General features: G+C 40.1%; 3 protein-coding genes and 1 long non-coding RNA gene across 6 annotated transcripts in view; all 4 read right to left on the reverse strand.

The window, feature by feature from the left end:
* The window catches only part of LOC129453070 (uncharacterized), a 206,855-nt gene that overhangs the window by 127,043 nt on the left and 55,364 nt on the right, over positions 1 to 24,448 (reverse strand). The window lies entirely within an intron of this gene.
* On the reverse strand, positions 1,088 to 15,406 carry LOC141363080 (uncharacterized). Of its 3 annotated transcripts, none has more exons than XM_073865601.1 (6): positions 14,645 to 15,404; positions 10,673 to 11,020; positions 10,390 to 10,599; positions 9,944 to 10,270; positions 9,571 to 9,780; positions 1,088 to 2,596 (listed from the first exon to the last, which is right to left on the reverse strand). In XM_073865601.1, the coding sequence occupies exons 1-6, from the start codon at positions 14,754 to 14,756 to the stop codon at positions 2,589 to 2,591; spliced, it is 1,215 nt and encodes a 404-aa protein (XP_073721702.1). In that variant the 5' UTR covers positions 14,757 to 15,404; the 3' UTR covers positions 1,088 to 2,588. The 3 variants fall into 3 exon arrangements, with proteins under 3 accessions (XP_073721702.1, XP_073721701.1, XP_073721700.1); XM_073865600.1 differs by lacking the exon at positions 1,088 to 2,596 and adding an exon at positions 2,607 to 2,721 and having other exon boundaries at positions 14,645 to 15,405; XM_073865599.1 differs by lacking the exon at positions 1,088 to 2,596 and having other exon boundaries at positions 9,503 to 9,780; positions 14,645 to 15,406.
* On the reverse strand, positions 6,215 to 8,424 carry LOC141363065 (E3 SUMO-protein ligase KIAA1586-like). The gene has a single exon (XM_073865546.1). The coding sequence runs from the start codon at positions 8,422 to 8,424 to the stop codon at positions 6,319 to 6,321; it is 2,106 nt and encodes a 701-aa protein (XP_073721647.1). The 3' UTR covers positions 6,215 to 6,318.
* Positions 11,206 to 11,961, reverse strand: LOC141363101 (uncharacterized). Its single transcript, XR_012368608.1, has 2 exons — positions 11,530 to 11,961; positions 11,206 to 11,442 (listed from the first exon to the last, which is right to left on the reverse strand). It is a non-coding gene; the product is annotated as an uncharacterized lncRNA (long non-coding RNA).

The following is a 24,448-nucleotide window of genomic DNA, read 5'->3' on the forward strand; positions in this document are numbered from 1 at the left end:
ACGTGCTCGTGGAGATCTCTGACTTTAACCGGTTTGTAAAGTTGTGTCAATATCTGAAGTTGTGGTAGATCATTTAATGATCTGATTATCGTACTCAAGCGGATGTTAAAGAAAGACTCTCCTTCACTTTTAAACACTTTTCATAGCATAAGAAGGAAGAAAGCATTTCATAACATGCTTGAATTTGACATAATCTGACAACTATTCTTATCTTTATGTGTAGCTGGTATTTGTTGGAGAGTCCTGTAAACAGTGACGTGTTTACCATTTTGGGGCCCTAAAGAAAGTCCAAGAAACTGAAGCCCCGCATGCCCCAACATTGCCTGAAGGGTTTTCATTTGAATTGCACGACAGTAATATTGAGTATATAGAATTAAGTTAGACATATAAAAATAGATTTATCTTATTTTGAACTGCTTAACATAACATGGTATAAGACAAAAAATCTTGGTTTATAAAATAGAAATAGTGCCCATTGTCCTTTTCAACATGATACAGAATTATTCTCTTTAAAAAAATAAAGGTCTTGGTTTAACCTTAAGCTAGTAGTTCCCAAACTTTTTCCACCGGCCTCCTTTTGTACAGAAAAATATTTTCAAGCCCCTCTCAGATCATCCTTTGCTTGCAAATTCCTTATAGGATGTATTTAAAACGATGTAATTTATACACTACTGCAACTTCAGTCTGATCTTACTAAAAAAACTAAATAAGAAAAAAAGGTGAAGCATTAGATTACGATTCAGACTGATCTAACAAACTGAACTAACAAACACCAGCAATAGACGTTGTAAGTTGGTTGTTGTCTGGATTTATAACGAGAATCACATAACTCTCATTTTTATATTGCAGAAACAAACTTACTGTGAGATACAACAAGCATATAGACGCCACTGCCTGTAAAAGATGTCTCTTATCTTTACTTCATCTTTTATGTCTCCAGCAGAAAAAAATCTAATCATTAATCTTCATCTTTTTACTGCTAGTGCTCTTATTCTTGAGCAACAGTCTCAACTCCATTCACAGGACAGATTATGTTTTATATTTTTATAAACTTGTTCCTTTCCTTATTAATAAACTGAGACAGAAATAATCTGCACATTTTTATATTTACATTACACTTTTGGGGAAACTGAATGTAATTGTTTCTTTGAAATTGTAAAACTTGTTAACAAAAATGTTAAATGGAGCTAATAGTAACATATTTAGAAAATTGTGCGTGCTCGCTTAGTCTACGAGTTCGTAGGGTGTCACATCTGTCATTTTTACACTTCGAAGTGTGCTCATCAGCGCCCCCTTTTCCACCTTGATGCTGTCTGCAGCAGGCTTTGTGCACTTTACCAACCCAGAAGCCCTTGCGAAAGAGCAGTCAGACCAATCAGACGACGGATACATACTTACACAAATATATATTTTTTAAATTCTGAAGACAGATTAAAAATGAGTGTCGTGTTCTTGAATCAGCATAAAAACTTGATCGGCTTTGCCACAAACCACCCACTTAAACAGGATGAGACTGTGTGATAGACATCTCTGCCCAGAAAACCAGTTTATACCAGCTTCAGTTTTAGACTGGTAAGCAAAACACATCATATCAGAGACAACCTCAAAAACAAGTGTAAAATTCACAACATAAACTTCAGTTCATGACACGGCTTTTTAATTTCCTTTTTCAGTTTTTAAAATGTTATTTAATTATTGTTTAACAAAAGATAAATAAAACACAAATGGTAAAAGCTCTTATGATCAATAGCATCACTTTAGTCCTTATAAATGTGTAAATACAGCATTATTATGAGCAGTTGAAGTTGTAGTAGATCATTTAATGATTTTATCTCATTTTCTCGTACTCAAGCGGATGTTGAAGAAACTCTTTTTGACAATTTTTATAGCATAAGAAGAAGGAAAGCATTTCATAACATGCTTGGACTTTAAATATTTTGACAACTATTACATATTATTATATTAAAAGTTAATTTATAGCTGTTAATTATTGCTGAGTCCTGTAAAAGATGTCTCTTATCTTTACTTCATCTTTTATGTCTCCAGCAGAAAAAAATCTAATCATTAATCTTCATCTTTTTACTGCTAGTGCTCTTATTCTTGAGCAACAGTCTCAACTCGATTCACAGGACAGATTATGTTTTATATTTTTATAAACCTGTTTCTTTCATTACTAATAAACTGAGACAGAAATAATCTGCATATGTTTTATATTTTCTACATTGAACTTTAGGGAAACTGTTAAGAAATTAATGTAATTAATTTAAAACCTGTAAAAAGTGTTAAATTTAGATGATGCAAAACTTCCTTTCAGACTTTCCAATGCAACTCATGTGGGTCTAAAAATAATCAGGGTGTAAATGAGCTTAAAGGCTGGCAGACAATCTGGGACTGTGACAGTTTAATAAAAAAGCTCATTTACATCAGACACACTGATGGGCAACTTCTCTTCTTATTTTCGGCATGACGCTCGAGTCTGTTCCAAAACACGGCTCTGGTGTGCCCTTGTGTGTAAGGGTCCCTAAAGTCTGCACTACATGATGTCATCAACGTGTCGACTCTGAGGAAGTCCACAAGTCCAGGGTGTGTCATATCTCTGAAATGCAGGTACAAAAAAGCTTTATTAAAACATTATAGTAGCAAACCTTCAGAAAGCCAAGCCTTGTTTTAATCAGTATCCTACAGTTTTATGTATTTAAGCATTTGTTTTGTCCATCATATCTGAAAAAAAGACACAAACTCAGTTATATTCAGAAAAGGCAGAACATTCAGAATTTTACTTTTCTGTGATTCTCAGATTTCAGTCTCACTGCAGCCGTTATCACAGCGCTACTCAGCAAATAACCATCATGACAGCTGTGTACATATTTTCAAAATAACACAAAAGTTCTGAGTGATGCGCTATGACGTTCAGTGCCACTGACAGCACTAAAACACTTTCACTTTTGGTTGTGTTAGTACATTTAAAGTTAAGCTTGCGTTAAAAAATAATAATTCCACCTTGATTGTGTTTCCTCATCTTCTTTTTTAGGGGTTTCCCCAGTAATGATGATACACAAAACAACACGGCACACCGACACCTGACTTTGAAACCTGCAGAAGCTGTAATTTTGTAGCATCTCACTTAATATTAATGATCAGCTATAAGTGCTGCACATTGACACTGAAAGTAGCTCAGCGATGACGTCATAGCTGACAATAAACCAATCAGCATCAAGGACTGAAACTATCTATTTTACCATTTACACTGTAACAAGTGAAAAGTTGGATTTACTTAAAGTTGCAGTCGGCAAGATCAGCTCTTGTGGTGCTGCTTGAAGTCGAACAAGCCTAATATCACATGAATCCAGCTTATATTGAATGCAGCGTGATTGCGGAGAGAACTGTCACGACTGGGATGCAGGAGTGAGGAAGTTAGGACGCAAGTGCAGAGTTCACAATGAAATAAATAACATTTATTAACAGAACGAGAATAAAACAACGGGCAGGTAACACTGGAACATCCAATAGAAGAAACAGGAACAGACATGAAAGTAGTGACAATGACAATGATCCAGCAGTGAGCAAACAGAAGACAGAGGTATATATACACACAGACTAAATGACAAACAGGTGTGATGAGGCAGGTAATTAATCAATGAATGTCCAGGTGATAACAATCGGAACAGAGACAAGACATGACACGGATTAACCGTGACAAGAACATTCACTAACACACTTCTGATTCCTTGGCTAACAACTAGAGCTAGAAGAAGAACCAATGAAAAGAAAACAACCAATGAAAAGAAAACAACCAAGGAAAAGAAGGAAATTAAGATAGAAAGCGATAGTGGTGGGCAGAGCGAGGCTTCGTGAAACACTGAAACAGTTGAATCAATTGTGCCGTATGTTACGAGGCTTCGAAACATCAATCCGAAACCGCCTCCACAGTGACACCTAGCGGTCGTTTGCATGTCTTTACATGAAGCAGCCCTGACAAGATTTTAGACTTGCCCTGACAGATTGTATCCCACATGTTGTTTGATTGACACACAAGTGATAGAATGGGAGAGTGGATAGTGCTCTCGACTCTCATGTGTAGATCTTAGGATCGAACCCGGGAAATGCATGCGCTACGTCATTATGATAAAATGCTTTTTGTTGTTGTTTTAACATCTGTTTGACAACTGCATGAGGTTTTAGGCTCACAATTGTCGATAACTATAGGCTATTCGGGTCTATTTAATAAAAAAAAAAGGAATATAGATATACCAAATAAATAGATTTATAAAATATATCAAGCCATAATATGCCACATTGTTTACATATAAAGATCTTGATTCAAATATATAAATTGTTCTGTGTTGATAAACTCAACCAGCTTCTTTTTTACATATAATTTCTCCAGCCTTTGAAAACATTCTCACACAAGGGACACTTGTTGTTGCTGGCATGCATTTTTTGTAAGTAGCCTAAGTGTTACATACCTATGAGGAAAAATTACTTCTTTTAAGTAATTTATAGTATTTGATCTTGCCAAAAACGCATCTATGAGGTATTGTCAGATTTGTTTCCTACCCTGTCAGTTTAAGATTCGACGCAGATTCGACAGGTACGCCACCTTTCGAAATACTTGTGAAATGCACCGTTTGGTGTTTCAAATCACTTCATCACGTTGCACAGGTGTTTCGAGTCACATTTCGGAGCAGTGTTTCGAAACATTTACGCTTCGGGATCTCGACACAGTGTCGAAACGTCAGTTTTGCGGGAGCCATCCCTAGAAAGCGACCGTGCCGGTAATAAAACTAGGATCAATATCGGACCAGCATTTGAAAGGTGGAGGGATCTATGAGCTTTTAAAGGGTTCAAGCTGGATGCAGAGCTTGTCACATTTCTTCTTGACAGGTAATTGTGCTTTATCAACCATTTATTGTATTTCTGAGTGTTATGTAAGTAATCTAAGTATGCTTAAAAATGCACTGCTGAGGACGAGCTCGATATGAGGTTGCTTGGTGGTAGTGTGGGAGGGGCATAAAAATTGAAAACATTCGAAATCATCTCAATCCTCCAGAGTTGGCGACTGTAGCTTTAAAAAGTAACTTCGGTTGGTAACTGAAACTAGTTTTGTTCAACTTAAAATTTCACTTGAATTTCACAATAAGAAACAACTTCATTTTTTAGGCATTAACAGGGTGCGATTTGTGAAAAAAACAGAGGGGGGGATGTTTTCATAAGTCATTTTGTACCCAACACTTCCATCCATAATTTACTTTTGGTTTGATTTTTTGACTGTTTCAGTGGTTATGAGGAGCAATATAAAAGAGAAATTTGGTAATCATTGTCCGACCTAACAAAAATTCATTATAATATTTTTTTATATATCTAATTAAAATATTTCTAATATACAGAAATGCGCTCTCCGCTCACAAGCTCTGATCGGAACAAAACCCAAACCTCACTGTCTGCTGAACTTAAGCAGAAACATCAAAATATAACCAGCTCAAAATGGTTTTAAAACTAAACATTTAGACTATTTTAGCACAAATTATGAGATTATTTTTTTAAATACTTGACAAAATTAGAATATAGTAAAAGTGTTTATTTTTTTGGAAAATAAAGTTTTAGGTGAGCCTGTTGAAAATTGGGGCAGTGCCTGAGCTACAGGACATCGTCTTTCAAAACATAACCTGCGCGAAAGAGAAAAAAATGAATGCATCTCTGTCCACAGCACATTTCAAAACATTTTAATTCATAAAAATAAATCATGAGAACATGAACTTCATCACTGCATTTGCAGGAATTGTAAAATATTTTTTCTTATTAACACATATGAACTGTGATCATGCACAACAAAAAAACACAAGAATTAAAGGGATAGTTCACCCAAAAACAAAAATTCTGTCATCATTTACTCACTCTCATGTTGTTACAAACCCGCCAAAATTTCTTTGTTCTGATGAACACAAAGGAAGATATTTTGAGAAATATTTGTAATTGAACCATTCATGGACCCCATTTACTTCCATAGTAGGAAAAATAATACTATGAAAGTAAATGGGGTCCACGAACAGTTTGGTTACAAACATTTCTCAAAATATCTTCCTTTGTTTTCATCAGTACAAATAAATTTATGCAGGTTTGTAACAAAATAAGAGTGAGTAAATGATGACAGAATTTTCATTTTTGGGTGAACTATCCCTTTAAATCCCCCTCCCAGTACCATGGATAATGCCATTGCCACTCATGTCAAAACACATATTTATGAATGGTAAAACTATATGGCACAACGTAGTGTCAACTTAAACATGAATAGGCTATAGTGTAGGCCTATGCATCATACTAGGAAAACAGTCTGCCTTGATGATGGACTTCTGTGGTCTTTTTCTGCTTTCCTGTGGGAGCGTCATCTGCAGCATGCCGTCCCTCTTTTATCCACATTTCTGCAAATCTCCGGGCAGGAAAGTAGGCAACCTCTGGCCCATTTATGGAAATGAACAGTAGGTTGTTCAGTGTGGACACATTTATTCGGTTTCTTTCATCTGTGAGAATACAGTTCATGGCGCTGAATCCCCTTTCACACTCAGCTGTTGACACTGGGAGTGTGGAGACAGTGATGAGCACTTTGCGCAGATTGTCTCCTGTGGTGCCATGACATTTGAATTGGTGGAATTCCTTGAGGAGTATGGTACTGGTTGCAGCCTCAACAGCGAGAGTCTTCCGAATGGTGAGAAGTTTGTTGTCTCCATATAGGATGCGCTCGTCTTCATCAGATGGCCAATTTGACGGATTTAGAACGGCTGCATCAGAAATAATTCCGTTGTCATCCAGCCTGCGCTCAATGTTGTCGGCCAGAGAAACAAACAGTCTTTCACAAAAGACCTCTGCCTTCCGATGATCACTGTCACTTGGCTGAGACACATTCACTCCCTTGAAAGAGTGTAAACTTTCAAATTCTTCCTTCAGGCCTCTTGCGTTTACACCATCTGCTTGCCGCATAGACCTCAGTGTTCTCAGTGCAACATCCACCTCAGCACTGGCACTGACAGCTGTGGCATCTCTCCTCTGCAGAAACAGGGACAAGGCTTGCAGGGTTTCCAGTGCATCTTTTACCAACGCCATCTCCACCAAAAAAAGCCACTGTGTCATTTTACCATGAATGCCCTGACATTTGGCTCTTTCCACAGAAGATCTGGATTTGTCTTCCATCAACACTCCAAAGAGTTTGACCAAGGCTGGATAGCTTTGCCAGAAAGCCGTCACAGACGTGCAGGATGAGGACAGCCAGCGCACATCAAATACTCTTCCTATTCTGCGAGCGTGCATGCCCAGATCGGAAGCTGCAGACTCAAACTCTCTCATATGTTTTGGGCTTTGAGAGAAAAATGAATACAGAGAGTCAATGAACATCTGAAAATGGCTCGCCTCTGTAATGTGTTTCACAGCATCATGGACAGCAAGTTCTAACTTGTGGTTCATACAGTGAATGACGGTCAGGTTAGGGTTGATCTTCTCACGTAGGAGTGTGGCTGCTCCCCTGTATCTGCCCATCATAGCAGCGGCCCCATCTGTTGCAAAGCCAATAAGCCGGGTGCGCAACATGTCTTCAGAGATGCCCCGTGTATAAAGGCTTTGGAGCAGGGTATCACAGATAGCCGATCCAGTGCATGACTGCAGCTCAACAAGTTGAAGGAAGAAGTTGCAGACCTCACCTTCATAGGGAATCCTAATGTAGATGATTAGGCATGTTTTGTTTGACACCATTGTGCTCTCATCAATGAGAATACTAAACTTATCAGATGAGTTTTTAATAAAGTCCACTAGCTGAGTTCTCTTTTTTTTTTTCTCCAATAAACATGAGCATATTACGACAAGCCTTGTCAGCATATATCCCAGGTTTACACCATTCAGTTGTTGCAGTTCCACCAGCTGTGGCTGGATTTTGAATGAGAGGTTGTTTTGGCAGATCATATAGGCTGTACGTATGCAGTTCTCAGTTACTTTTAAAGTCTTCTCATTGTGTTTTCTCCACAGAGCTGCACTGTTATCTACTGCCTTTTCAATTGCTGTCTCGCGTCTTCTATGCAAAATTTCTATGCATTTGATGTGGGACTGACACTTTCCATGTCTGCTTATTTTGTCATTTAATTTTTTTGCAGACTTTGCTTTTATGCCATTAATAAATGCAGAGTCAATGTGAAGCCTCTCTTGTGTATATGGGCCTAAATCTCTAATGTCAGAACAAGCTGAACATTGAACTGATCCATCTGTGGTGACAGCAAGCCACTCTCGACCCTCTCTCCATTTAGCAAAGCACCCTGGCTCAATGCAACCTCCAACAACCCCAGAAACCGAATCATTAGCTTGTAAGTCTGGGTTGTATGGTCCTTGTTCATTTGAGTCAACATGGGACTGTGAGTTCTGCTGAGGTTGTGAGTTGCCGTCCATCCTACCTGTAGTAGTAACATTCTCATTTGCAGTTTTAGGATTTTTTTGTGATGGCCCTCCTGTGAAATACGATGATATACTGCTCTGAACCCTTTTCATTGTTCCCAGCTAGCTAGCTAGAGTTTTCGCGCTGAAATCATATATATTATATAAACATTTGTACTTGGTGACATTCTGAAAAGCTGTACATGGATCGAAGCTAATGGACAGGATCAGATAAATTAGCCGCAACGTCATCTATCAGAAGGCTGGCGATGACAGTGGGTGTGGTCCATTTCGGATTTTATTGTTCTATCGAAGTGACAGTTCACACGGATTGATTGCAAAGTTAAACTATTACAGTAGAAACAGTTTTACTGCTGCTTTTAAAGTAATAACGTTAACTTTACACCGCGATGCTGAGCTACAGTGAAATGATAGAAAAGACAGATGCATTATGTGTTAGTCAATTTGCCTCATTTGCGCAAACTGGACGCGCCCGCGCCTCGCTAATCGCCTCATTGGCGTTTATCATATATGTGACTTCGGCCATTTTGTGTGGTGTGAATGGGACACTAACTCTGCTTGTCATCATAAACAGATAATCAGATTGTGGTGTTTATTCCCGCTTTATTAATATGCTTTATAATATGCTGGTGAATATGCATGCTGCTTTCCTTCGTTTCGACACACAGCTGACAGCTCCACAACCATCTTGCAAGTGTTGATAGGATATTACTCGTGAGGTGTAAGCGGGTGTGTAACCAATCAGATAGCGCCATGGGCGGGACATTGAGCAAGTCTCGCAGAGTGGTGAATACAGAGAGGCTGCGCGGCATCTATATCAGAGCAAGCCAAAGTAGCATATTTTAAAATAAAACTTACTTTAATCAAACCACGGATTCTTGATAAGTTTTGTGATCCATCCCGCCACTAGTGTAGTAGCACTGATCACTTTGAGAGGGGGATAAATTTATCCCCACCGGGGATAAAAATAATTAAGCAGAGGCAGGGATACATTGACCAGAAAGGGGGAAATCCCACGCATCCCCCCCGGCAAATCGCACCCTGGGCATTACCAACTGAAGTTATTTTTTAAGTTGATCCAACTGCTTACTTTTTACAGTGTAAGAGTAAAGTCAGATGTATGATGAGATGTTGTGTTACCTCTTACAGTACAGGAATACTCTTGTAGCTCCTCACTGTTGATTGAGTCCAGGTACAGCTTGTTTAATAATGTCAATCCATCTGTTACCTGTTGTCCATTCTTATACCAGATGTAAGTATGTTTGTTATCCAGAGTGCATTCAGTTGAACAGCTTAATATCACTTTTTCTCCATCTATCACAGGGTCTGGGCTGCTTCTCACTCGTGTATCTGAGATTTCATATAACAGAGTTCACATTAACTACTTTTCCAAGTTAATAAAGCATTACCTAAACCTCTAATCACAGTCATGTTGATATCAGACTCCTACTCGAGCTGTAATGCTTCAGGATAATGAGTGCTGCACTACAGAGAGTTTATTATGAGCAGTTACCTGTAACAGTAAGATCGACTCCAGGAGAACCAATAACTTCATCTGATGTGTTAGTGATGAACCTGAAGTAATATTCTCCAGAGTCACTCGTGTTGACGTCATTAATTCTCATTGTGTTTCCCACAAACACCACACGACCAGAAAACGGATGATCCTCACGCAGATCTCGGAGTCCCTCAGGAGGATGAAAGTAACCCCAGGATGTTTTGTCTACTGTATATCCAGTGGGATGTGAGTATGAAGAGTGAATATCTACTGTTGATCCCACTAAAGCACAAACTCTTGTAAAGGTGTAAATCACATCCCTACAGCTACTGTTAGAAAGACCTGAAAGAGTCACAAAATACTGCTGTAACATTCACAATCAATTACAAACACACTCATACTGTATATGAATCAACAAGAAAACTGCAAAGTTTGTTCTTCCATTTTAATGTCAGACTCACACACAGATGAAGAGGGAACTGAAACAGACTTAACGCAGGAATAACTGTCAGTTTTTTCACTGGATGAAACAAATATGCTTTGGTTGTATGTTAAATGTTGTCCACTCTTGAACCAGAAGTAATAATTTTCAAATGTTTTTGGGCAGGAGGAATCACAGCTCAGTTTTACTCGCTGTCCTGTAGATTCAGGATTCATCTTCACCTGTAAAACTAAATAATCAAAATCTTACATTAGATGAGAAATGAAAAGAGTTTAACTGGACTGATGAGAATGTAAATGTACCTGTGACTGTTAGATTGACTGTGAATGAGCTGAGATGTTTAACTCCATCCTTCATAATGATCATGAGCTGATATTCTCCACTGTCTCTCTCTCTCAGATCATTTATTGAGAGTCGTGAGTAATCTTTAGTGATCTCTTGACTCATTCGTCCTGAGTAATCTGAATCTAAAGTCAAATCTTCAGGTTCATCTTTGTTTCTCCAGTTTGTTCTCTGTTTCTGACTGAACCAGAACCCAGTTGTGATGTTGATGTTTGAGTATTCGCACCACACTGTCATCTTTGTCCCCCTCGCAGCACAAATATTTAGTTCATTACAGGTTACATTAAAGTTATCCAATGTTAGGAACCCTGAAAATAAATATGAAATTTTATTGACATTTGTAACACAGTATAATGTGAATGTAAGCATATTTTTGAGATCCAAATGTCATGGCTAGGGGCTGGCTGCTAACCCTAAAGCCACGCCCCTTCTCAACTTCCACCTCGAGGAGGTCCCCAAAGCCAACCCAATGACCAAACAACACGAGAGCAGGTAAGTATTAAAACAAACTTTATTTAAATATTTAAAATAACTGGGGGAATGGGGAAGGGGCAATTAAAACTAGCTTCCTCTCTCTGCCTTCCAGGCAGACCACAGCACGGGAAAGTGGCAGAAGGGGGAAGAGGGCAACGGGGGTTCCAGGGGCGGGTGACCCAGGTAATGGGCGGAAAGGGACGGGGAACACAGGCTCCTGCCAACTCCGCTATCCGTGGCGCCCTCCTCTTCTCTCCTGGAGGCAAAGACAAAATAATGTGAACTTGGGGTTTTCCTCTCTCTCTAACTGCGGTACCTGTGTCACGTTGGGCCGATACTTCACTGCTCACTCCACTTGGTGTTTCTTTCCACAGGCTTCGACTGGGACACGAAGACTCGTTTGGCCTGGACGGGGATCGTCCTCACCTGTCGGTTTGCTGGTAGCTCTTGGTAAGTATGGTCTTTTCCCACAGGTCACTCTCCTGACATTCACCCCCGTCTTTTCTCTCTCTCTTTGCAGGCAGCTTGGACACAACAACACAGTTAGTGCAACTTGGATACTTCTCACCTCTCTGCTGGTTACAGCTCGGGCATGTGTGACTGTCCACAGTTCGTTCTACTGACGTTCACTCTCGTTCTCTCTCTTCCTTTACAGGCAGCTTGGACACAACAACACAGTTAGTGCAACTTGGATACTTCTCACCTCTCTGCTGTTTACAGCTCGGGCATGTGTGACTGTCCACAGTTCGTTCTACTGACGTTCACTCTCGTTCTCTCTCTTTCTTTATAGGCAGCTTGGACACAACAACACAGTTAGTGCAACTTGGATACTTCTCACCTCTCTGCTGTTTACAGCTCGGGCATGTGTGACTGTCCACAGTTCGTTCTACTGACGTTCACTCTCGTTCTCTCTCTTCCTTTACAGGCAGCTTGGACACAACAACACAGTTAGTGCAACTTGGATACTTCTCACCTCTCTGCTGTTTACAGCTCGGGCATGTGTGACTGTCCACAGTTCGTTCTACTGACGTTCACTCTCGTTCTCTCTCTTCCTTTACAGGCAGCTTAGACACAACAACACAGTTATTGCAACTTGGATACTTCCCACCTCTCTGATGTTTACAGCTCGGGCATGTGTGACTGTCCACAATTCGTTATACGGCGTTCTGGTCGACAATGCACGTGGGCGGGCTTACGACAGCTGGCCTGCACAGAAAGGCGAACGGCGATGATTTTCCCAGGGGGCGCCGGGGGCAAAAACCCTCTCGGCGAATGCGCTGACCAGCAGGGGGGGCGAACCGTCACATCGTCTCACCGGGCCGAGCGCTGCCCTATCCTCAATGCCCGTAGGCCGATCGAATACCGGACAGGGGCGCCCCTTTGTAGAGACCACGGGGCGGCGGAACTCCTTCGCCTCTCACTCTGCCACAAGATAGAACACACAGGTAAAGTAGCAATATACAGGTTCGTGGTTGTACTCACACACACGCACTGCCAGCTTCCAAGTCTTCACCGCCACACTCTGAAACCGCCGACACACAGACGGGGCGACTTCCAAAGCCCACACCGTCGCTTTACACTTGAATCGCACACAGCGTACAATAATGGATGTTACTCACAACCGTCAGCCTCTCCGTCTCTTCCTCAGTAGAAGGGATGATGCGGGGTACGTCTGACAAGACACACAGCACTTGCACAGCAACCCACAGCAAATACACAGCACCACTTCAACGTGAAAAGTTTTCAAATGACATAGACTCCCCCACCACAATACAGGTGTGCACACGAGACACCCGGCGTCCTCCACTTCGCTAAGGTCAGATGGGGGCGATGGCACTACGGCCGGAGCTTTTAGTTCTGCTGCTGTGGCTACTGAATCCACCTACTCCTGCGGCTCACCTACCACGCTCGATCGGGGGTAGGGCCGCCTTCCTCTTCCTGGAGGCGTTCGATAATACACAGGTTAGTAGTTATGCTTCAGTTAAATCCAGAGCCAATACTCACAGCGGTCCTCTTGGTAAATAGTTCACAAACTGCTTCGTTTCCTTCCACTTTGGTTACTCCAAGCGTGTCACAATCTCCATTGTTTTCTTCTACCCACAGGGTTTCTTCTTACGGTAGCATCCACTGAGAATTACGAGAGAGAAAGAGAGAAAGTGCAACCTACTGCCAAAGTATAACGGACGAGCACAGCTCCGTACCTCAACTCACATACTACGCACAACGTTTACAAAGCACCCTCCGGTGCAGTGCTCCTTTAAATACCACAGCTCCGTCCTTTTCGCCTCTCTTGGCCGCCGTACTCTTTCCTCTTGCTATAAGCACTCCGTGGATCAACGGCGCCCTCCGGCTCCTCCAAGGACGGAGCGTGTGATTTCTCTGCCCTAGGCAGCAAATGGAGCTCGTGCCCAAAACAACTCTCCCGTGTTTGTGCTTTCCTTGGGCCTTTTATGGGTCTTGTCTCTCTTCTCCCCTCCAATCACGAGTTGCCAGCTTAATCTGATACACCTGTGGCTCATCTGCCCGTGATCTGTGTTGCCAGGGAGACCAGGAAGTAAAATGTGCGGTTAAAAATCGGGCCCGGGCGGAAACCGTCTTCAGGCGGAACCTTTCTCCGCCACTTTCGGTTCCGCCCCATCATAGTCACCCGGTGACACAAATGTAAAATCCTGCACTAGAAAACAATAATGTAAATTAAAGGTATAGCGGAAGATTTTCGTTTTCCGGGTGGATCACCTATATTATTGGTCATCCCAGATGTCAATCATTCTGATGATATGTGTACGTATAACTGTCGTACGTGCTCGTCCCTAGGTTCGCTTTCTGCACATGCGCACTTTCACATGTATGTGTGTTGTGCTACGTTTCAACCATTCATTGAAGCTCCCGTTCTCACTATGTTTTTTTTTTTCAAAATGTCTGAGGGTTGCAAGAGAAAAAGTGTCTACAAAGTGTATGACAAGATGAGAAAGGACTATGAAGAAAGAAACAAGACCAGAGTGTTTATGGGAGACATGCTGGCAGCTGGTGTGAGTTAATAGGACAGGTTGGGCTTCCCATGCGAAGTTTCTACTGGAAAGGTACATTTTGTCATGCTATTTGGAAAAATCATGAGAGCTCCTGCAGGGGGAATCCCACTATTAAAGATTGTGTTCAACTTCAAGCTGCGCTGCAAGAACGACAGGCTGATGACATCAAAGTACCGTGAGGGTGAGTCGAGAAATCATCTGAAAAGTTTGCTTTCAAACCGCTCTTGCGGCACATTGATGTCATCAAGCTTGGCGGTTCCTGTTTTATAGCATGAAGTTGACCACATGTTTAAATTATCCCTATTAGTGATGTACCAATGTTCAGATATGTTCTACTGAAAATATTTTTAATTATTTTTAATGAGCATCATTATAGCCTGTTGATTTCTGGTGTTTTGTCTAAATGCTAGGGTATTGCAACTGCCATACCCTGCCATACGCAAACACCACCCCTGGTTGACAGAAGTAACTTTAGTTGAGAGCACAGATCCACTGATCTCAGACCAGACCGCAAAGTGACCCTCTGCCCCTCCCCGTCCATTCTGCTTCTCAAAGTTTAGTGTTCAGGATTTCCTGTATTAACAGGCTACAAAGGATAGAACACACATATAAAAAACACGAAATAAAAAAGTTAAACAACAATTTTAGCTACCCGGGCTTAGCTCAATTTACCCCGGGCTGAAGCCCCGGTAAAATCAGCTGGCGACGTCACTGTCTAGTGGTGTCTCTCTTTCTTTCTTACTCTGTTCTTTATACTATCAGATAATATCTCATACACGTTGGAAACATTAATTTGTACTATGTATTATTTACCATTTCATGCATTTATAGTGTAACCAATTCAATTTTTATTTCAGTGCTGTTACTAAAGCATTTAATTTACTAATCTGTTGTTTAGTTTTGATTTCATGCTAATAATTAAACTCTACATATTAATACAATATATTTATATTCTAGCAATATTTAGCTATCATAACTGCACTTATTTCCATTTAAGAAGGGTGATAATTGACAAGAAATACTTGCTGTTAACATTTCTCAGTCATTTCAGAGTTCATACAGACTGAACCACTGTAGTGAATCCCCCCTTACAAACAAAAAGCTGTAAATTACATGTAAAGCGTCTTTGGGAAAACAACTTTGTGGTTACATTCTGGCCTCTCCAGCTTGTCTTTATTTACTTACACTGTCAGAAAAAAAATTCCTAATATAAACTATTTACATACCTCAGAATCAATATGTACCTTTGGGATACTTATATGCACTGTTAATGTAGAAATAAAGTTTACTTTTGAAAGGGTATCGCCCGAGTGACAGCTTTTACATTTTCTTGTTTGAATAATTAAGGTTTGTATTGACTCTTTTCTTATATCACTGTCTTAATGCAGTAAACAACACTGATGCTTTTCCCAAATGTCCAACAAGCACAAAACTGATGTTTACTCAAAAGTGTTCATACCTTGAATGTGTAACAGCAGGATCAATGATGAGAGTCTGAAGTTCATGATGTAGTTTTGTAAAAAGTCACAAAAGCCCGAAAACTCTTTTCTTATTCCTAAGAAAAAATAAAACATCATTGTGACGCTTAATTCATCAGACAGTTATTACAGTAAAATAAAACACAACTAACATGATTGTTTTTCGTAAAATTTTAAAGATTCAATATATATACATGTGTATACATACGTGCTTGTGGAGATCTCTGACTTCAACCGGTTTGTAAAGTTGTGTCAATATCTGAAGTTGTGGTAGATCATTTAATGATCTGATTATCGTACTCAAGCGGATGTTAAAGAAAGACTCTCCTTCACTTTTTGACACTTTTCATAGCATAAGAAGGAAAGTATTTCATAACATGCCTGAATTTGACTTAATCTGACAACTATTCTTATCTTTACGTGTAGCTGTTATTTGTTGGAGAGTCCTGTAAACAGTGCCGTGTTCACCATTTTGGGAGCCCTAAGGAAAGTCCAAGAAACTGGAGCCCCCCATGCCCCAACATTACCTGAAGGGTTTTCATTTGAATTGCACGACAGTAATATTGAGTATATAGAATTAAGTTAGACATATAAAAATAGATTTATCTTATTTTGAACTGCTTAACACAACATGGTATAAGACAAAAAAATCTTGTTCCACCAGCCTCCCTTTGTACAGAAAAATATTTTCAAGCCCCTCTCAGATCTATCCTTTGCTTGGAAATTCCTTAAAGGATGTATTTAAAACAATGTAATTTATACACTACTGCAACTTCTGTCATGCATCACAAAGGATGGGACCCAAGTGCAAAGGTATAGGTGAACTCAAAAAGGTTTAATAACAAAGGAGCCCACGAGGGAGCAAAAGACAAAACAATAACCTACAAGACTAAGATAAGAACACACTATGTAGTGATGGGTTGTCCGCGAACGAGCCGCTCTAAGAGCTGATTCTTTGTAGCGAACAAGCAGAGCCGAATCTTCAGACGCAGGCAGGGGTGGCACCCTAAGAGCTGGCTCTTCTAAGGGAGCCGAGCCAGAAGAGCCGAATCTATGGAAAGAGCTGAACTGCTATCACTAAAATTTAGAGCCGGAGCTTGAGCCGAAAGAGCCGAATCTATGCAAAGATCCGGACTGCCCATCACTAGTGATGGGACATCTGAAGCGAGGCTCCGGAGCATGTGTCGAGCAAAAAGGGGCGTTCCAGATAAAGCCCCGATTCGAGGCTTGTATCGTTTCCGTGAAAATCACGTGACGATGACAAACAAGGCCTCGTTTTCTGTTGAATACGTCATTGCTTCATTTTGAGTATCGCTTCCGGATAAAAATGGTTCGAAACTCGTGCCCTCTTGTGGGGTTGGCAGTAGGCGTTTGCATTGGTGTTGAGGAGTTGGTTGTACGTAGTAGCGAGTTGTAGCGAGTTGTAGAGAGTTTGTAGTGAGTTGTAGTGAGTTTGTAGTGAGTTGTAGTGAGTTTGTAGTAAGTTTGTAGTAAGTTGTAGTGAGTTTGTAGTATAGTTATCTTTATATATTATAGCCTGTATTATATATTTTATTACACTTAGTTTAGTAGATTATTGGATTAAAAATATAGGAATTTATTACTTTGTCACATCCCCTTTTCCATACTGTACCATCTGGATTCCTGTGCTTACTGATAGTGATAACAGACTATTGTCACAGCTGTTTATTCAATACAGTGGTGGTTAAAGATGTGGTCTTCTGATTGGTCAGTTTGAATGTATGATGTTAGGTTTAGTCACATGGTCAAGGGATCAAGAATAAAGGTCTTGGTTTTCATGAGCTCTGGGCTTTTTGCCTTTTGGCATTGGCCATTTGCTTTCTGCCCTCTGCTTTTCTTCTTTACCTGAGTTCTTGGGTTTAGATTCCAGTTCTTAATGTTGATTCTCTTTCTTCTAAACTTTCTTTCTTTCTCTATCTTATCAGGTAATATCTCACATACATTGGAAACAGTCAATTGTTTGTATTAAGTACCATTTCATGCATTTGAAGTGTAACCATTTCAATTGTAACTTTAAGTCAGTACTGTTATTAAACCTTTTAATTTACCAATCTGTTGTTTAGTTTTGATTTAAAGGTAATATTTAAACGCTACATATTGCAATTCAATATATTTATATTCTAGCAATGCTCTCCCACATATTTTGCTATTATAACTGCACTTATTTTCGTCGTTGGTATAGGTTGCCAACCCAGTCTCACCCCATGTCGTCAATATTTGACGACACTTGACCATTCGTCAATATGTGACGCGGAGGGTATACCTTTCGCGTCATTTTTTGACGAACTGGGGACTTCAATACTATTACGTCCGTTGCATTCTCTTCTCCTATTTTCTTACCATTTTCGCGTCGGTTTAGGGTTAGATTTACATAATGACATCCCTACCCAAACCTAACTCTAACCCCAACGCCAGGTGACAACTGTTTCTAACCCCAACGCCAGGTGACAACTGTTTAATTTCGCGTACACTGTTTAATTTCGCGTACACTGTTTAATTTTGCGTAATCTAACCCTAAACCGACGCGAAAATGGTAAGAAAATAGGAGAAGAGAATGCAACGGACGTAATAGTATTGAAGTCCCCAGTTCGTCAAAAAATGACGCGAAAGGTATACCCTCCGCGTCACATATTGACGAATGGTCAAGTGTCGTCAAATATTGACGACATGGGGTGAGACTGTGTTACGGTTGCAGAAGGGTGATAATTGACCAGAAATACACAGTTTTATAATATCTTGCTGTTAACATTTCTCAGTCATTTCGGCGTTCCTACAGACTGAACCACTGTAGTGAATCCACCCTTACAACACACAGACATGTGAGTCTAACAGTGACAAACACATAGAAAAAGATAATGTTATAAAATCTGACCATTAGTGTATTGTATTATAGTCTATAATTTATATAATTAATAAAATTCTTATTTCTCACCTCTATTTGTTTTACTTGATAATTTATTTACCACATCCACAAATCTCTTACTATGAGAAACTGAGACAGAAACACTGAACTGTCCATTTCTTTATTGTTTCTGTCATTTGTTTTATTGGTTTTATTCATTGTATCTGAAGAAAGACAAAGCCCAGAAAATTCATTTAGTTTAAGTTGCATATAATTAAAAGATGAAACATGAATTCATTACACAGTGTCAGGATCTGTCAGAATCTTGTCTTGTTTTAATGTCTAGTTCTATTTGACAGGATTCTGACAGTACCATGTTATGTGTGGGAACACGTTGTCATGGTGTGTTCATATCAGCTTGTATTTGCTGTTCAAGTCTAGTGTCAAAGTCTAAGGTCAAGTCTAGTTGTGTGTTAAGTCTGTCCAGTGTATTTATATAACCTGTTTACTGTTGTTTGCCCCCTCGTGGACTTTTGTTTTGTTAATTAGGGGCCAAGCCCGCAGGGCGGCAGGCCACTATTGCGTTTGATGGTTTTCTTATTATTATTATTATTAGGGGTCAAGCACCGAAGGTGCTGAGACACCTATTGTAATTGTTAGTATTATTATTATTAGGGGCCAAGCACCTATGGTGCTGTGGCACCTATTGTTTCTGTTAGTATTATTATTATTATTATTATTATTTTTCTTAATCTTCTTCCCCAATGGGAGTCTATGGCAGCCCTATGAACCGTATATAGGAAAATGATGAAATTTGGCACAGTTGTAGTGGTGGTCATAAATAGTCATTTGGCCAAAAATGGGGTCTCTAGCAGTAACTCTATAGCGCCACCATCATCTCAAAAATTCAATGTTCAAATGGTTATAACTCGTGATCCATTTGCTCTATGAAAATTCTACTTAGTACACGTGATTGCTCTCCTCATGCTTATTGTTTTTAATACCTTACAGTAAGACTCCACCCATTACAGTATCGGCCATTTTGAAATGTCCAGTATTTCGTTTTTTCGCTACTCCTCCTTCAAATTTGGTTCAATTCTTATGAGATTTGACACCTGTGATCTTTGGAGTTAGCCGCATAGAAATGACTGAACAGAATTTTGATATTTTTCTTTATTCAAAAGTAATTAATGCGCGAACTTAACGAGATTGACGCAAAATTGGTTCTGAGGCTGTATCTCGGTCATTCTTTGATCAATCGAGATGAAATTTGGTACGCTTCATGTCGACCATGAAATGGGGGTCCATGCCAAATTTGGTGACAGCGCCACCTATGGGTCATGAGATAGGAAAAACGGCTATTTTTGCGCATACCTTCTGAATCGTTTGTCAGAAAATTATGATCTTGGTGTCTACGGATTCCTTGGCTCATGCCGCATCTGTCGATATGTATTATGCCGGGATTGACCGAACCGCCTGTCCGCCATTTTGAAATCTGTGATAAATTGCTATAACTTTTGAAGTATCGGATATATCGGCGCAAAAATCGGTAGGGAGCTTCGGCATGACGTCCTGAGGAAATCAGAGAACAGCGCCACCTATGGGTATAAACTATAACAGTTCTTATAGAACTGCTTATAACTTCTGAATTCTTTGTATGGCATGTAAGCTCTTTTCTGCTGCCCCTTGAGCTGTGTCTACTGAGTGGCGCATCTGTTAAGTCGCTTGCATAGAGATTCTGAGTTCATGGGTTCGAATCCCACCTGAGCCGGGTGTTAATTTCTTCTATTATAGTTTTGTTCTTTCTCACCTATTCTTTTTGACCTGTCTGTAGTTCACATATGTTCTATTTTTGCCATGTTTTCTGTTGCTGCTCTGCACTGCGGTGGTTCTGCTCTGTCATTGCTACGCTTTGGGTTCTTTGCTGAGACTTGTGTTCTTGATGCACCTTGGGTGCTCAATGCGCCCTGAGTGATTGATAAGTTGTATCTTTCTTGCTGTGCTTTGGGAGCTCATTGCGCTGATTGTGCTTGGCCCCGTATCGCTGCTTGCAGCTATATTTAGGGGCCAAGCACCTATGGTGCTGTGGCACCTATTGTTTCTGTTAGTATTATTATTATTATTATTATTATTTTTCTTAATCTTCTTCCCCAATGGGAGTCTATGGCAGCCCTATGAACCGTATATAGGAAAATGATGAAATTTGGCACAGTTGTAGTGGTGGTCATAAATAGTCATTTGGCCAAAAATGGGGTCTCTAGCAGTAACTCTATAGCGCCACCATCATCTCAAAAATTCAATGTTCAAATGGTTATAACTCGTGATCCATTTGCTCTATGAAAATTCTACTTAGTACACGTGATTGCTCTCCTCATGCTTATTGTTTTTAATACCTTACAGTAAGACTCCACCCATTACAGTATCGGCCATTTTGAAATGTCCAGTATTTCGTTTTTTCGCTACTCCTCCTTCAAATTTGGTTCAATTCTTATGAGATTTGACACCTGTGATCTTTGGAGTTAGCCGCATAGAAATGACTGAACAGAATTTTGATATTTTTCTTTATTCAAAAGTAATTAATGCGCGAACTTAACGAGATTGACGCAAAATTGGTTCTGAGGCTGTATCTCGGTCATTCTTTGATCAATCGAGATGAAATTTGGTACGCTTCATGTCGACCATGAAATGGGGGTCCATGCCAAATTTGGTGACAGCGCCACCTATGGGTCATGAGATAGGAAAAACGGCTATTTTTGCGCATACCTTCTGAATCGTTTGTCAGAAAATTATGATCTTGGTGTCTACGGATTCCTTGGCTCATGCCGCATCTGTCGATATGTATTATGCCGGGATTGACCGAACCGCCTGTCCGCCATTTTGAAATCTGTGATAAATTGCTATAACTTTTGAAGTATCGGATATATCGGCGCAAAAATCGGTAGGGAGCTTCGGCATGACGTCCTGAGGAAATCAGAGAACAGCGCCACCTATGGGTATAAACTATAACAGTTCTTATAGAACTGCTTATAACTTCTGAATTCTTTGTATGGCATGTAAGCTCTTTTCTGCTGCCCCTTGAGCTGTGTCTACTGAGTGGCGCATCTGTTAAGTCGCTTGCATAGAGATTCTGAGTTCATGGGTTCGAATCCCACCTGAGCCGGGTGTTAATTTCTTCTATTATAGTTTTGTTCTTTCTCACCTATTCTTTTTGACCTGTCTGTAGTTCACATATGTTCTATTTTTGCCATGTTTTCTGTTGCTGCTCTGCACTGCGGTGGTTCTGCTCTGTCATTGCTACGCTTTGGGTTCTTTGCTGAGACTTGTGTTCTTGATGCACCTTGGGTGCTCAATGCGCCCTGAGTGATTGATAAGTTGTATCTTTCTTGCTGTGCTTTGGGAGCTCATTGCGCTGATTGTGCTTGGCCCCGTATCGCTGCTTGCAGCTATATTTATTATTATTATCGTCCCATGGGAGTCTATGGCAGCACTATGAACCGTACATAGGAAAATGATGAAATTTGGCACAGTTGTAGAGGTGCTCATAAATAGTCATGTGACCAAAAATGGGGTCTCTAGCAATAACTCTATAGCGCCACCAGCAGTGCAAAAAATCAATGTTCAAACTGTTATAAATAGTGAACCATTTGATCTATGAAAATTCTAATTAGTACACGTGATTGCTCTCATCCCGCTTATTGAATTTGATACTTTACAGTAAGACTCCACCCATTACAGTAACGGCCATTTTGAAATGTACAGTATTTTGTTTTTTCGCTACTCCTCCTTCAAATGTGGTTCAATTCTTATGAGATTTGGCACAGGTGATCTTTGGAGTGAGCCGCATAGAAATGACTGAACAGAATTTTGATATTTATCTTTGTTCAAAAGTAATAAATGCGCAAACTTAACGAGGTTGACGCAAAAATGGTTCTAAAGCTGTAGCTCAGTCATTCTTTGATCAATTGAAATGAAATTTGGTACACTTCATGTGGACCATGAACTTGGGGTCCATGCCAAATTTGGTGACAGCGCCACCTATGGGTCATGAGATAGAAAAATAGGCTATTATTGCCCATAACTTCTGAACTGTTTGTCAGAAAATTATGATCTTGATGTCTATGGATTGCTTACCTCATGCCGCATCTGTCGATGTGAATTATGCCGGGTTTGACCAAACCGCCTGTCCGCCATTTTGAAATTTCAAATAAATTGTTATATTTTTTGAACTATTGGACATATCCGCGCAAAAAATGGTAAGGAGCTTCGACATGATGTCCTGAAGGTACCTGGGAAGTCAGAGTACAGCGCCACCTAGGGGTTATAAACTATAACAGTTCTTATTGAACTGCTTATAACTTCTGAATACATTGTCTGATATACATTTTCTTTGTGAAATTGTATTCACTGTTTTATGCCGATCGCAACGATACCTTGTTTGTCATTTTCCAACATTATGTTCAGGTGTTATTGTAAGGCATATGGTAAATGATTTTTTCGCTACTCCTTTTACAAATTTTGTGTATTTTATGTCAGGTTCTGCTCGTATAATGTTTGGAGCAATCCGCACAGATGTGACCGAACAGATTTTTGATATTCTGTTCTCTTTCTTAGAAATACCACTCTAAAGCTTACCGTGCCTGTGACGTTGTCTATTTGTCATAGTAATAAATTAATGTGACTGTATATTACATTGTATAGCATCATTATACATAATGATCTGCTTGTCTTCAATTTCACTTGAACTAATGTACATTGTATTTCTGTAATTTCTACTTCTGCTGTGTCAATTCTGCATCTTTGGTGATTGACATGTTAATCCTTTCAGCTCTCTAATCTCTTGTCTGCTGCCTCATGAACTGTGTAAACTGAGTGGCGCATCTAGTTAACCAATTGCATTTAGATTCTAAGTTCCTGGGTTCGAATCCCACCTGAGTCATGACGTTTTGTTCTTCCTCATCAATTCTTCTCAACCTGTCTGTAGTTCACATGTGTTTTATTTTTCCATGTTTGCTGTTGTTGCTCTGCATTATGGTGGTTCTTGCTGTGCTTTGTGAGCTTGCTGAGCTTTGTGTGCTTGCTGTGCTTTGTGAGCTTGCTATGCTTTGTGTGCTTGCTGTGCTTTGTGTGCTTTGTGAGCTTGCTGTGCTTTGTGTGCCTGCTGTGATTTGTGTAATTGCTGTGCTTGCTGTGCTTTGTGTGCTTGCTGTGCTTTGTGTGCCGGCTGTGATTTGTGTAATTGCTGTGCTTTGTGTTCTTGCTATGCTTTGTGTGCTTGTTGTGCTTTGTGTGCTTGCTGTGCTTTGTGTGCTTGCTGTGCTTTGTGTGCCTGCAGTGATTTGTGTAATTGCTGTGCTTTGTGTGCTTGCTGTGCATTGTGAGCTTGCTGTGCTTTGTGTGCTTGCTGTCATTTGTGTAATTGCTGTGCTTTGTGTGCTTGCTGTGCATTTTGAGCTTGCTGTGCTTTGTGTGCTTGCTGTCATTTGTGTAATTGCTGTGCTTTGTGTGCTTGCTGTGCATTTTGAGCTTGCTGTGCTTTGTGTGCTTGCTGTGCTGTGTGTGCATTGCGCCGAAGGTGCTTGACCCCGTGTTGCTGCTTGCAGCTATATTTATTATTATTATTATATTTCTTCTTCCCCAATGGGAGTCTATGGCAGCCCTATGAACCGTACATAGGAAAATGAAACAAATTTGGCACACTTGTAGTGGTGGTCCTAAATAGTCATGTGACCAACTATGGGGTCTCTAGCATTAACTCTATAGCGCCACCAACACTTCAAAAATTCAATATTCAAATGGTTATAACTGTAGAATCATTTGGTCAACAAAAACTCTACCTACTACATCTGAATCCTCTCCTCACGCTCATTACAATGACCACCTTACATTAAGACT

This window comes from Misgurnus anguillicaudatus, unplaced genomic scaffold (assembly GCF_027580225.2).
Source record: "Misgurnus anguillicaudatus unplaced genomic scaffold, ASM2758022v2 HiC_scaffold_32, whole genome shotgun sequence".
Classification (NCBI taxonomy): domain Eukaryota; kingdom Metazoa; phylum Chordata; class Actinopteri; order Cypriniformes; family Cobitidae; genus Misgurnus; species Misgurnus anguillicaudatus.